The sequence below is a fragment of the Panthera onca genome, chromosome F1 (assembly GCF_046562875.1).
Source record: "Panthera onca isolate mPanOnc1 chromosome F1, mPanOnc1 haplotype 2, whole genome shotgun sequence".
In the NCBI taxonomy this organism is placed as follows: domain Eukaryota; kingdom Metazoa; phylum Chordata; class Mammalia; order Carnivora; family Felidae; genus Panthera; species Panthera onca.
In genome coordinates this window covers 6,543,432-6,558,765 of record NC_138355.1, presented here as the reverse complement: position 1 = coordinate 6,558,765, position 15,334 = coordinate 6,543,432, and the positions used below count along the sequence as shown (strand labels likewise).

At 40.3% G+C, this 15,334-nt stretch overlaps 1 protein-coding gene across 3 annotated transcripts in view; it reads left to right on the top strand.

Moving 5' to 3' along the window:
• The window catches only part of CNST (consortin, connexin sorting protein), a 117,034-nt gene that overhangs the window by 80,990 nt on the left and 20,710 nt on the right, over positions 1 to 15,334 (top strand). For all 3 annotated transcript variants that reach the window (XM_060643331.3, XM_060643330.3, XM_078440758.2), the window contains 5 exons: positions 377 to 407; positions 2,262 to 2,348; positions 2,808 to 2,922; positions 5,793 to 5,814; positions 5,993 to 6,089. In XM_060643331.3, the coding sequence (XP_060499314.3) occupies positions 377 to 407; positions 2,262 to 2,348; positions 2,808 to 2,922; positions 5,793 to 5,814; positions 5,993 to 6,089 (352 nt within the window). The remainder of the gene's footprint in view (positions 1 to 376; positions 408 to 2,261; positions 2,349 to 2,807; positions 2,923 to 5,792; positions 5,815 to 5,992; positions 6,090 to 15,334) is intronic.

The following is a 15,334-nucleotide window of genomic DNA, read 5'->3' as shown; positions in this document are numbered from 1 at the left end:
AATACATAGTCAGTCACTCTTTCCCTCGCCCTATATCTTTACAAGCCCCTGTAGCGTTTTCCTCATTCGTTAGAGTTCTTACTTCTAAACTCTAACAAATCGGTGAAGTTTGCTTTGATGTGAAGTAGAGTAGGAAGAGAGGTTGTGTAAAGACCAAAGAACATCTATGTTTACTCTGCTTGTGATAAGTGACTTCAGAAATGTGTCCTGTGCCTACAGTCAGATTTCTTCTCATCTGGTGAATAAGAGTTTTCTTAGTTTGATGACATTCTGAGAGTGTCAAGGTCTTGATGTTTTCCAGGTTTGCCTTTTCATCCAAATATGAATCTAATTTCCTGTGTTTGTTTGTTTGTTTGTTTGTTTGTTTGTTTGACAGATAGCAGAGTCCTATTTCCAGGAGGAAGACTGTATCCTTTTCTTAATTTCAGGAAGAAATTCATAGGACTGACTCATAGAGAACTGCCCATGTTTTTAAAATTGAGATTTACATACAACATGTTTATGTCTGTTGTTTTCAGTGGGTTTTAACAGCTGTGTCCACCCATGTAACCACCTCAGAAAGCAAGATGTAGAGAATTTCTGCTACTCCGGAAAATTCTCTAGAACCACCCAAATTTGACCTGACATGTAGAAGCCCGAATTTTACCATAATATCAATATTTGCGTGTTTAGGAGAGGGGGAGAGAAGCACATTCCTGAAAAGTATAATTTGAAAATCTATTGGATTTTCTTTCTTTTGAATTAAAACAGAAGTCCAAGTCAAGTGATATTCATTTGGCCATACTACACCTGGTAAATCTCAGGACTTTCTTATTATAACTTCTGGCTGCAAAAGGAAGACCGAATTCTTCATTTGTAATAGAAACAGGATAGATGCTGTCAAGTGAGACCGCCCAGGCAGGAGCTTAGCTTCTCTATCAGAAACATTTCTTCCCCCAGTTTTCCACTTGGCCTTTTTATAAATGGCTTCTCTTTTTCAGGGATGGCCCAATATCTACTCTCTAGAAAGAATGTGCCCTAAACTTACCTGTATTTCCCCATTGGTGCAGTGTGTTTCTCCTGCTAACCTTGTTGACTTTTACCACGTCTCTAAGCAGACTGCAGGAGAAGCAGCTATTATCCCTGTCAGACAAACTGTGGAAACTTGAGACGGTGGCAGTTCATGACTAAGCGTGTGGGAAATCTAATTCTGGTGGAAATGTGGCTAGAACGCTTTTCTAACCAAATAGTGAGTACTTCGTAGTGCACTGAAGACCAGCACCCACATCTCGGGGAGCTTCTTGGTATGCGAATCCAGGGGCCTGAGAATCAGAGCTTCGGGGATCCGACCCAGGAATATGCATTTTGGCAAGTTTCCCAGATACTGTTTGTGTCCAGTAAAGTTTGAGAAACATTGGTGTACTTTAGGGCAGAGGGAAATGGAAAATGGAATCACCCCGCTTCCCCCTGGCCTACTTGATGATCCCCCGCCTAGGCGGCGGATGAACCTCGGTTATCGTGGGAAGGGCAGAAAGCTAAACAGCGAGTTTTTTCTCTTCCTTCTTTCTGAGTCAACATTTAGAACAAGGCCCAAAGGAAGATAGACAGCTGGACAGTTTATCACGACCTCCTATGATGCTAAATGCATGATACGGATGGAGAAGGCGGAAGTTTATACGAAAATCCCACAAAAGAGTAGACGCACGTAATTATGAGAATCCCTCTGGCCAGTTGGGTAAATTTCCACAAAAGACCCATATAATGTTGTGCTCTGTCCTTGTTCAGGCGTGTAACCCTTTGGTGTTGTGGGAGAAAAGCCTTCGGTGGGAAATAAGTCAAGGGTCAAGGTGAGTGGATTATCAGGAACACACCTGACTTAGTAGCACAGTTGCTTGACAGAAGGTGATTTAAGGGGGAAAAATGGGAAACACTTAGACTCTAGGATTCCCTGTGGGTGCTGTTTCCAATTACATTACTTTTAATTGATTCTTCTAGAGATATATTCGCAAGCAGGCATTCCTTCAGCATTAAAACCTTTTTGTTTCTGTTTGCTGCTGGAACGGAACCCACATAACTATGGCATCCCACGCTGTATGAAAACTTACCTACTCCAAAACCAGGAAACCCTACTTAAAAAGATTTGTTTAAACCTAAAAATGTTTAGAGTCCTTTCGTTTTTTGGTAAGCTCCAAATTTCCCAATTTCCATAGAACATTCTTCTTAAGATATTAGGCTAAATGTAAAGCGTCCAGATTTCTATTTTCCTCAAATTTTCTATTCAGATGAGAAAGCAATGAAGTTCATTCAGCTTGAACGACTGTATCATGAGAAATTGCTCGCAAACCTCTCTGCCATTCAAGAAGAGTGGGGTAAGTACGGACTGACATGGGATGTGCAATTATCAGTAATCTAGCATGTTCCTATCTAGACATTTAACATATTTGACCTGGTTTTATAAATCAGGAAATAGATGTTTCCACATTCAAGTTAATGTTGCAAAGAAGGTAGCGTTTTTACCCCAAGTCCGGGTCACTGTGAGAAAATTTCTCTCTTTGTGTTTTGCTTTTCCTATCAATGGCAAGAAGAGAACACTTACAACTCTGCATTTCTTCTGATCCCCTGGCAGGGCCTATTGGCTAATTTAGTCTCTGGGATAGTATTTACTCCTACCGGAAAGTAATCACTTAGCTATTTGTAACTGTGTTAACTTGGGTTGTGTGAGGAGATAATTTTGCATGGTGATCTTTATCAGTGACACCAGTCAACTACTTTTGCCCTCCTAAATATGTTTCGTAATCGCCAGTAATTAACAAATATCTTACATTTAGAAACAAAATGGAAAACTGTACAGCCACGTACAGTTACATCTGTAAGGAATTCAGAAAAAGGATTTAATGGTGAAGATTTTGAACGGCTTACTAAATTTTGCACAACACATCAAGAGTAAGTACATCAGTATTTGTGTAGAATGAGTTGGAATAGAGCATTGAAGAAGCATTGTAGCACTGAATATTTGAAATCCATGATCCATTTTTTATTTCTTTGTTAATATTTTCAGCTGGAGAAATTAAAGCAGGTAAAATGAAACGATTAGGTTTCTTTCTTAGCTTTTATCTCAATTTCTTAGCCTGAGCATTGTAAAAGTTCAACTTTACGTCAGTTCGAAGCACCTTCTAATCAGAAATTGTAAAATGTAACATCTAATTTTGGTCTCTTTTTGACTAAGAGATTAGGTGATTCAAATGGAAAAAAAAGCGTGTATTAGGATTTTTTTTATTGTAGTTGTTTGCCAGTGTTTGTATGTTGTAGAAAAAACAACTGTAAGATTTGTCTACTAGTGGGAAGCAAAAACAGTACAATATTTAACCAAAATACTACAGAAGGAAAGCTACGTTTACCATATAATTTTTTTATATTTACCAGATAATTTTAAATTGCTTTATTTGTATCAAATTGGATTTTTAAAACTAAATTGTAGTGATAACAAAGCACTTGCATAGATTTTTTGAAATCATTATTTTAAGTCTCGAAATTCTCAAGGTGAGGGGGCATGACTGTCTTCAAACGAATGCAGATTTCTGAGATGCACAACATCCTCCATTCAGAAGCTGAAAGGTTCCATTCTGTTGATAACTTCATATACTTTTCCTCCAGAATCACAGAGTAAACTGAAACTCAGTTTGTTAATAATGCAACAGACCCAAGTAATTGTTGTTTAGCTCAGGTAGCAGATGGTTGTTTTGGGGTCTGATTATTTTGGAGATCAGCCTTTAAAGAATCACTGTGGATTCAGAAATGATGCTCATTCACCTCTCATGGTAACAGTTGCCTTCTGTTAATTTGAACCTTTGAAACAGTATTTTTAGGGACTGTGCATTATAACCCAGTTTCTTAGCATGTTATAAATAGATCAACTTTCAACTTCATAGAGGTTTAAAATAATGGAATCTTTACAAATAGATAAAGGGGGGATTGTTTGTTTGTTTTAACAAGGCACTGCATGTGGCAGTCTGCCTTTTTTTTTTTTTTTTTTTGTAATGTTTATTTATTTATTTTGAGAGAGCATGCATGCATAGGAGCAGGGGATTGGGGCGGGGTGGGGGGCGGCGGGCAGAGAGAAAGGGAGGAAAAAATCCCAAGCAGGCTCTGCACTGTCAGCGCAGAGCCCAACATGGGGTTCAAACTCATGAGTCAGATCATGACCTGAGCCAATATCAGGAGTCAGACACTTAACCACCACCCAGGTGCCCCAGGAGATTGTTTTCTTACTTTCAAAATATTCAGTGTAGACACTTTCCCTGCCTTTCCCATGGAACTGATAGTTTTTAATGTGTTGCAGATATTTTAATTATTTAAACCTCTTTTTTTTGTTTTGTTTTTTTTTACTGTTTATTTTTGAGAGAGAGAGAGGGAGGGAGGGAGGGATGGAGGGAGACAGAGGATCTGAAGCAGGCTCTGCACTGACAGCAGAGAACCTGATGCAGGACTCAAACCCACGAACCACGAAATCATGACCCGAGCTGAAGTCAGATGCTTAACCGACTGAGCCACCCAGACACCCAAGATGTTTTGATTATTTAAAAACAAATATTTGGGGCGCCTGGGTGGCGCAGTCGGTTGGGCGTCCGACTTCAGCCAGGTCACGATCTCGCGGTCCGTGAGTTCGAGCCCCGCGTCAGGCTCTGGGCTGATGGCTCAGAGCCTGGAGCCTGTTTCCGATTCTGTGTCTCCCTCTCTCTCTGCCCCTCCCCCATTCATGCTCTGTCTCTCTCTGTCCCAAAAATAAATAAACGTTGAAAAAAAAAAAAAAAATTAATTAAAAAAAAAAACAAAACAAATATTTATTTAATATAATATGGGCATGATGTGTTTATGCTATAACTGTAAATAATCCCCCCAAATTGTTACTCCTAAATTTCTTAATATGTATTTCCATATACAATGAAGTGCATAAGCTCTGTGAGTTTTTACATACACATATATGTCCCTGGAGCTACACTCTGACCAAGATACAAAATAGCCCAGCCCCTCACGGTGCTCCCTCATACAGGTACCAAGTCAGTACCCACCCCCTAAAATAACCAGTGTCTAGGTTCTATAACAGTATATTTGCCTGTTCTGTGATTCTGATAAATGTAATCATACAGAATGTAGATTTTTGTATTAACTGCCTTTGCCCATCATTATGTTACGTCTGAGTTACATGTTGATGCATAGTAATGGTAATTTGCTCAGTTTTATTCCTGTGTGGATTTGCTGTATGTGTAGCAATTCATTTATCCATTATATTGTTAGTAGACATTCAGATTGTTTCTGATTTTTGAGTATTTGAATAAAATATCTTTTTGTGCATACCTTCTCCATGGACATATCTTTTGTGTTATCTCTGGTATTCCCTAAAAGATAATGTTTCAAAATTACTTTTTTTGTTACCTGTTTCCATGGATAATGCCAATCAAATTATCTTTCATCATAACCTATTTCAGACCATAATGACATAAACTAAAATTTGAAAAGTGTGTGTGTGAAATACTCTTTGTATTAGCACAGTGTTGACATTTTTTCCCCTGGATCTCAGCTTCTTTGGGGGTTTTCAATAATATTTGGTTATCTGAGGAGCTACCACATTATATAGCTGCCCTTTGAACTGTGTGAACCAGTGCTAATGTGTCAGCAGTGGAAATGTTCTGCACTAATTTTAGAATCCGGAGAAGCTATATTTTATTTTTACAGCCATTTCAGTGACATTTGTTTGGAAGCATATTGCTGCTGTAATTTTTCAAAAATCTTTTTTTTTCTCTTTTCTTCTACAGTCCTGTTTTGTCCAAACATAAGGTAAGAGACAGTTTCCTTGAAAATATTGATGGAAAAAATGTTAAGTGTCCTATGTCTGTTGTATGGACTGTTTTAGGAAATAATGAAACGCTTCTCAAATTATTTTCAGATTTCTAATTTAATGTAGCAGTTTCCCCAAAAGTTTTTTTTTGTTTTATTTTGTTTTTTAACTTTTTAGATAGCAGCCGTAGAAAAGCCTCTGGGAAGGAAATGCTTTACACCATTAATAGTTTCTGAAGATCCAAATGAAAGAGGAACCACAGCCAAAGAGCCGGGTATGTTTTCACATTTAGAGAGGGGCGTAAGAGACGCCTGCCTCTTACATTTTACAAGTGTTACAAGGATTGTTTTTGCATTTACATTTTTTTGCATGCGTATACCTCTCCTACCAGACAAATTGCAAAGCAAAATTTTTTTTATATTGTGTAACTCTATTTTTAGATGCCTAGTAGTAGAAATTATAACATATAAATTCTTATAAAAACAAACTTATTTCTGTGTGTTCAGTAGGTAGCTATATATATCTAACAGACTGACAAAACTGTACAAAAATGCTCTGAAACAGAGTTAGTTTTGGCATATTTGCACACCCTTTTTTGTTTAAAAACCAGCAATTATTATAGAGACTTTACCAGGAATTTGTGCTGTAAATCTAGATATTTTAAGAAGTCTTGTTTCTTGGTAATTCATCTATAGCGATTTATTCTCTTCCTTTTTGTATTTTCTAACACATGGTGTACTTTAACTTGCACGTGTACATTTTTGAAGTATTTATGATATATTTTACACCACTTCTTGTCTTACGCCCAAAGTTTAAAGATTTTCAGAAACTCTTTCTTGCAGTACTAATGGATGTACACTACAGAAACTTCAGAAAATAAAGATAAATAAATACACTTTTGGGTGTTTATTTTTCCTGAAATACGATTTTAGTACTGACTTCTACTCTGAGGCTTTATGTCCCTGGACCTGAGAGCCCTGCTTGTAAACAGGCAGCATCAGGTGTTTTGACTGAGTTGCCTGAAGACATAGGAAGAGGAGGAGGGGGAGGGGGAGGAGGAGGTGAAGAGGAGGGGGAGGACTGAGAGGGGGAGGAGGATGCCTTCAATTGAATTTGCCTTTCTCTCTTTACAAGCCTTTTTCCCCCCTACATCGTTACCCCCTATTCTTCATGAGGGGAATTTGGGATATTGCCTTAGGTCATTCCTGCTGTATACTCTGTTCTTCCTGTCTCTTCTTTTTTTTTTTTTTTAAGAAATTGGATCTTTCTCCAAATAAAATTTTATTTTATATTTTGCATTTTTGTTTTTTAAAAAAATTATTTTAAGTTTATTTATTTTTTGAGAGAGAAATAGTGCAAGCGGGGGAGGGGCGGAGGGAGAGAGAGAGAGAGAGAGAGAGAGGGAGAGAAAGAACCCCAAGCAGGTTCCGTGCTGCCTGCACAGAGCCCAGTGCAGGGCTTGAACCCACGAAACTGCCAAATCATGACCCGAGCTGAAACCAAGAGTCGGATGCTTAACCAACTGAGCCACCCAGGAGCCCCTTATATTTTGCATTTTTATTTTTTTTTTTTTTCAACGTTTTTTATTTATTTTTGGGACAGAGAGAGGCAGAGCATGAACGGGGGAGGGGCAGAGAGAGAGGGAGACACAGAATCGGAAACAGGCTTCAGGCTCCGAGCCATCAGCCCAGAGCCTGACGCGGGGCTCGAACTCACAGACCGCGAGATCGTGACCTGGCTGAAGTCGGACGCTTAACCGACTGCGCCACCCAGGCGCCCCTATTTTGCATTTTTAAATGCAAACTTCTCTTTCTACTTTTCATCCCTGATCTTTAAAAGAAAAAAAAAAAAAAAAAAACTCCTACAAGTAAGCACCTGATTTTTTTTTTTTTTTTTTTTTTTGAGTATACTTGACACAAAATGTTACATTAGTTTCAGGCGTACAACATATTGATTCAACAATTCTGTACATTATGCTATGCTCACCACAAGTCTAGCTACCATGCGTCACCATGCAATACTGTTACAGTACCAATGACGATGTTCCCTGTGTTGTACCTTTTATTCCTTTGACTTCTTCATTCCATAACTGGAAGCCTGTGTGTCTCATTTCCCTTCACCCATTTTGCACAACCTCCCACCGTCCTCCCCTTTGACAACCACCAGATTATTCTCTGTATTTAATAGGTCTGATTCTGCTTTTTGTCTGTTTATTCATTTGTTTTTGTTTTTTTAGATTCTGCATGTGAGTGAAATCATGATTTTGTGTTTCTCAGTCTGACTTGTTTCATTGAGCACAATACCTTCTGGGTCCGTCCATGTTATTGCAAATGGCAAGGTCTCGTTCTTTTTATGGCAGAGTAATATTCCCCTATGTATGTAGACCACATCTTCTTTATCCATTCGTCCAGCAGTGGACACTTGGGTTCCTTCTGTATCTTGGCTATTGTAAAGAATGCTGTGGGGGCGCCTGGGTGGCTCAGTCGGTTGAGCGTCCGACTTCAGCTCAGGTCACGATCTCACAGTTTGTGAGTTCGAGCCCCGCGTCAGGCTCTGGGCTGATGGCTCAGAGCCTGGAGCCTGCTTCCGATTCTGTGTCTCCCTCTCTCTCTGCCCCTCCCCCATTCATGCTCTGTCTCTCTCTGTCTCAAAAATAAATAAACATTAAAAAAAAAATTAAAAAAAAAAAAAAAGAATGCTGTGATAAACGTAGAAGTGCACATCTTTTCAAATTAGTGTTTTCATTTTCTTTGGGTAAATACCCAGTGGTGGAATTGTTGGATCATATGGTAATTCTATTTATAATTTTTGGAGGAATCTCCATACTATCTACCACAGTAGCTGTCTCTTTTCCAGTCATTTCTATATGGCAAAGCACAGTACAATGAGCTTTATAAAGATCTTAAAGAGGAGACATTCACAGATAGCACCCAGTTTGGACGTGGATGTGTCTCCATGGCCCGTTGTCTGGGAACAGTGGTGTTACTGGCTGATTGACTTGACCAGTTAGTACTGGTTGCTGCACAGGTCAAGCTCAGCACTCCTTGTAGCAGCATCTGCTGGGAGATAACGTGGTGTACAGATGAGGAGACGCTGAGCTTCCACATTTAAGTAGCTTGCTTGTGCTTTGATTAACATCTAGAACCTGGGTCTTCTGGTTTCTGACTGAACACAGCAGCCTTCCGCTGAGTAAGTTGTATGCATTCCCAAAGGCTTTCACAGCACGGGCATCTCACTGACCTCCATCTTATGAGGAAGGTATGCAGGAAATTCTGGGCAGAGAAATCTTGCCAAGTCTGATGAAACAGTATCTTTTAAAGAATCATGTCCCCTTTCCCAGAACTGACTGGTTTCCTCAGATTGGTTATTTTCTGAATAAATGCACAGAAATGTAAGAACGTAAGAAAAAGAAATATGAAAATAGTCCTTGAAATGATTGGTATTTGACACTCCTTGGTGGCTCAGTCAGTAAAGGCCCAACTCTTGATCTCAGCTCAGGTCTTGATCTCAGAGTCATGAATTTAAGTCCCACATTGGGCTCCATGCTGGGAGGGAAACCTGCTAAAAATTTTTTTTAATTAAAAAATGAAAATAAATGATTGGTATTAAAGATATTTTTGTTTTACCTCATATTCCTCATTTTTACCAGCGTCCAACATGTAGTACCATGTAGACGTTTGTTTCCCTTTTCTTTTTCTCCATATTCTTTGCTCTTGCCATTTTTTTGTGTAGTGGTTAAAGATATTGTTTCTGGAGCCAGATTTGTCTGGTTTGAATCTTGTCTCCACCACTTAAAACTACGTGATCTTAGGCAAGTTGCCTAATTTCCCTGGGCCTCCCTTTCCTCAGCTCCGCAATGTGGACACGAATAGTACTTAACATCATAGGATTCTTATATGGATTAAAGTAGTCATTTCATGGGGAGCCTGGGTGGCTCAGTCAGTTGAGCGTCTGGCTTCGGCTCAGGTCATGATCTCATGGTCCATGAGTTCAAGCCCCATGTGGGACTCTGTGCTGACAGCTCAGAGGCTGGAGCCTGCTTCAGATTCTGTGACTCCCTCTCTCTCTGCTCCCCCTCGCCCCACTCATGCTCTGCCTCTCTCTCTCTCAAAAATAAATAAACATTAAAAAAATTTTTAAGTAGTCATTTCATGTTAAGAGTTTAGAACAGTACCTGCACAAGGTAAGAACTCCGTATATGTGCACTAGTCTTTCTCCTCCTCCTCCTTCCTTCCCATGTTAGCACTGCCCCTGCCACTGGTGTTCTGTTAATGTTCTCTGTTATTCATACTTTTATAATTAATCGACATTATTATGTCTTCAAGTAATTTACATAGTATTTTATATTTTCAAAATAGTTTTATGTGTATTTTTGCATCTGTTCCTCTTACCAACCAATATAAGTTAGGCTGAGTCAGTTTTAAGAAACTCAAGGAAGTGACTTATCCAGGAATAGAATTCATTAGAACCCAAAGCTAGATCCTGGTTTTCTGACCCTAAAGTCCCTGCATTTTTATTAATTTTATATTTTCTTTATTTTTATCAAGCAGTATTTTATATGTAAAAAATAATATTCATTACATAATACATGAAAACAAAATGAGGACCTGTAAACCTAATGCCCAACGAAGGATTAAATTACTGTCATTTCTGTTACGAGTACCTTTGTGTTCTTGTCTGTTCTGTCTCCTGCTTTTACCCCACCTCTGAGAAAATTATCATCCTTCCTGAGTTGTTTTTGTTAATGTTTACTTACTTATTTTGAGAGAAAGGGAGTGTGTGTACGTGGGAGGAGCAGGGGTGGGTAGAGGGGGAGAAAGAGAATCCCAAGCAGGCCTCGTGCTGCCAGTGCAGAGCCAGATGTGGGGCTCATTCCCACAAAGCATGAGATGATGAGCTGAGCTGAAATCAAGAGTCAGATGGTCAACCGACTGAACCACCCAGGCGCCCCCATCCTAAGTTTTATACTTATCTTTCCCTTCTCATCTTTTAGCAACTTCATTGAGGTACAATTTCCATGCAATAAAAATATACCCATTTTAAGTGTGCAATTTGAGGAGTCTCTACAACTGTATACACTCATGTAACTACTACCCCAATGAAGATGTAGCACATATTCATCACTCCAGAATCTTCCTTCCAATCCTCTTTACTAATTAGTCCCTCCCACCTCTAGTCCCAGACAACCCAGTGCTTCCTGTTACTATTGGTGGGTTTTCCCTGCTTTAGAATTTGATATAAATAGAATTTATCAGCATACTGTTTTTCAGAGTCACCGTATTGTTATATGTGTGACTGGTCCATTCCTTTTCATTGCTGAGTGGTATTCTGCTCTTTGTGCCACAATTCGTTTATCCGTTTGACTGTTGACAGTCATTTGGGTTGTTTCCAGGTTGGGGGTATCATGATTAAAACTTCTAGAAAGTCTTTAAGTCTTTTTGTGGATATATGTTTTCATTTCTCTTGGTTAAAGAATTGAGGGTGGAATTGCTGGTCATAGGGAAGGTACATGTTTAGTCCTAAAAGAAACTGCCAAGCTGTCTGCCGTTTATACCATTTTATAGCCCCCCCAGCGGTATATGAGAATTCCAGTAGCACCACATCCTTGCTGACATTTAATGTTGTCAGTCTTTTTTATGTCACTCATTTTAGTGGATATGAATATCATTGTGGTTTTAACTTGCTTTTCCCGGATGACTGGGTATGTACATTTTTAGTTTTGAATTCGCTTCGGTAGAAGCTGTACATTATCAACATTTCGTGCTTAGTTTATTTTTTTTAGTGGCCTGTGAAAACTTCTTCAGTCCCTATACCACTCAAATGTTTGTACTTAAAGTTAATTAATGAGGTATTCAGAAAGTATAAGATGTGCTAATTCATGCATGTTTTACTCTTATTATCATGAATTGCAGGGGGGATTTTAACCCTAAAGGGAATTCATGGGAGGGTTGCCTAGCTGGCTTATGCAGAAGAACTCGAGACTCTGGATCTCAAGTCCTGAGTTCGAACCCCGCATTGAGTGTAGAGATTCCTTAAAAAAAATAAATAAAACTTCAGAGAGAGAGAGAGAGAGAACTCATTGGGGAAAGGGTAACTCAGAGACGTGGACATTTCTGAGATTATGTATTAGAACTTAGGTTAAGTCTAACTTCTCCTTTTAGAAATACTCTTTAATTCATTACGTATGAAGCATCTGTCATGCACTCAGCTATAATTCCATTTTTATTTCATCAGAGTTCTTATTAGTAGGTGTGAAGTGAATGCAGTAAGGAGTGACAGGCTTACCTCACCAGATCCTTGAGTTCAGGAGCACCGGGTAACAGAATTTCGTGCTAAGTGTTAACACAAACATTAACAATAATAAGTGTATACTAGAATGCATACTTGTCAAAAATTCAGAAAATATTTTTATTTATTTATTTTTACAATTCTTTTTTTTTTAATGTTTATTTTTGAGAGAGAGAGAGAGAGAGAGAGAGAGACAGAGCATGAGCAGGGGAGGGGCAGAGAGAGAGAGGGAGACACAGAATCTGAAGCAGGTTCCAGGTTCTGAGCTGTCAGCCCAGAGCCCGACATGGGGCTCGAACTCATAAACTGTGAGATCATGACCTGAGCCAAAGTCGGACACTCAACCGACTGAGCCACCTAGGGCCCCCTGGAAAATATTTTTGATTAAACATAGTGGATCATACATTTACCTTCACTTTTTCTTGGAACACCACTGAAATGTCAGGGATTTTTTTTTTTTTTTTTTTTTGAGAGAGACAGAGGTGGGGAGAGACACAGAATCTGAACCAGGCTTCAGGCTGTGAGCTGTCAGCACAGAGCCCAGCGTGGGGCTCCAACCCACGAACCGTGAGATCATGACCTGAGCTGACGTCAGACACTTAACCAACTGTGCCACCCAGGCACCCCAGAAAGGGATTCTTAACCCAGAAACCCACAGTGACCGAATCGGTGAGGAAGCAGCAGCAGGAGATGTGACCTCCAGAAAGTTCTGGAAGCTGGAAAGCAAGTGGATGGGTGGCAACTGGCTTATTACACCAGAGAAGGTGGATAACTGAGCGTCTACAGAGAGAATGTTGAGTTCCACCTGGAAGGATTTGGGAATGGGAAACATGGAGGTGTCTCTAGGATCAAGCATACAGGGTTGGGCTGGCAACAGGAGGTTGGGCCAGAAGACTATACAGGAAACACTTAGATGTTTATATGTCTTTTCTGCCAAGCAGGAAGCTGAGGTTTATTTCTTAGAGCACCTGAACTAGAGGCGATGTGGACTTGGATGAGGCACAACTCAAGGAAGGGTATTCTACAGAAAATGAGGATGGAGTGAAGATCTTATCCCCCGAATGGCAAGCACCTTAGCCTGCCTTCTGCAGTTAGTATCTAGAACTGTGGCCGGCTGGTCTCTTGCTTCCTCTGGGGGAAACCAACTGCCTGTCCAAGAGATAAAACCTCCAGATACTCACATTGAAGGCCTTCCAGCAAACGGCCTAGACCCTCTTTGTCCCACACTGAGGACCAACTCCTGGAGAAGACTTGCCTTTAAGCACAGAGCTGCTTGTCGCCTCGGATAGGAAAGACAGAAGCCAAGTCAGCCGACAAACCGAAAGCAGCTCAAAGGAAACAGAATGGAGAGAACAGATGAAAACCTTTTAAAAAATGAATGAACAGTGTCACAAGTTAGAGTATTGTATATATGAAAATAAGAATAAGCTGTTTTTTAAAAAAGAACATTCAGAGAATTAAAACATTCTTAGAAATTAAAAGATGTGATGACCACAAGGAAAAATTAATTAGAAGAGGTGGAAGGTTAGAATTGAGGCAGCATCCCTGAAAGTCCAGAGGCGGAGAGAGGAGTGGTGTGGCAGAAAAGGTAGAGACGGTGAGTCCGAGAGGCCCGAATCCCAATACAGGCCTTCTGGAGGGGTGGGGCGCCTGGGTGGCCCAGTCCGTTGAGCATCAACTCTTGATTTTGGCTCAGGTCCTGATCTCAAGATTCATGAGCTCAAGCCCCGCATCGGGCTCTGGGTTCCGTGTGCTGACAGCACAGAACCTGCTTGGGATTCTCTCTCTCCCTCTGTGTCTGCCCCTCCCCTGCTCATTCTGCTCTCCCCATCCCCCACCTCTCTCTCTCAAAATAAATAAACTTAATAAAGAAAAAGGAAGCAATAGGGGACAAATGATTAAGCAAGTTTTATAAGAAAATTCCCAGAATTGAAGGTCATGAGTTTCCAGGTTGAAAGTCTCACCAAGCACCCAACACAAAGAAAGAGAAATTTCACGAAGCTTCAGGGCACCAGACGTAAAGAAAAACAACCAAATCTTCCAGGAACAGAGTGTAGGTGAAAGGGACTGGTATTCACATTGGCAGAGAGACTCTATGACCCTACCAAGCACTCAACACGGCACAGCAGTGCCTTCACAGCTGTGAGAGGGAATGACTTCCAATGTAGAAAACTCAACCCAACCAAAGTTTTAGTCAGGGGTGAAGGAATAAAGACTTTCAGATGTGAACAATCTTAAGTTTACCTTCCGTGGACCGTAAAAAAATTTCAGCAGAGAATAAACAAAGAGGAAGACCTGGGATTCAGAAACAGTGTTCCCAACACAGCCAGAGGGGATTCCAGGAGGAGGCCTGTGTAGCAGGCCTAGAAAGCCGCCCTGGTTAGGGGCTCAAGAATATGTTGTGGGTTTTTTTTTAAGATTTTTTAAAATTTTAAGTAATCTCTATACCTAACGTGGGGCTCAAACTCACAACCCCAAGAACAGGAGTTGGATGCTCCACCAACTGAACCAGCCAGGTACCTCACAAAAGATATGTTGTGGGGTTTTTTTAAGTTTCTTATTTTGAGAGAGAGAGCATGTGCCCATTAGCAGGGGAGGGGCAGAGAGAGGGAGCGAGAGACTCCAAGCTGTCAGCGCGGAGCCCCACACGGGGCTCGAACTCATGAACTGTGAGCTCATGACCTGAGCCAAAATCAAGAGTCAGACGCTTAACCGACTGAGCCACCCAGACACCCCCCCCCCTTTTTTTTTTAACTGAAGGAATGAGGCGGTTATCACCAAGCAAAATAAGGCGGAAATGAGAAAGGAAAATGTATCACAGTGCACAGTGTGGGTAGGTTGTGAATAATATTTACAAAGCCATAGCAGTGTGAACATGTGAGTATTGATTTGCCCCAGAATTGTGTTGCACTGTAGTGGGAGGCTAGAGCCAGAGGGGGCAGATCATATATCTTTGGGGGAAAGGAACAGAAAGAACCGGAGAACTGAACCTCTTCCGTGGTGGGTAGTGTTCAACACCGAAAAACCAATAGAAATAACAGCATAAATCTAATGTACAAACATAAGGTGAATATGAGAGGAAATAGAGCCAGTAAAGTTCAGAAAAATACCTTTTAGCCTTTGAAAAAGGGCTTTTTCGATAATCATGGAGACGAAGTTATTTGTTCATATTCTTAACATTTTTTGAACAATCTCTGTTAATTTCTGTATGTAAAGGGTCACTCACTGACT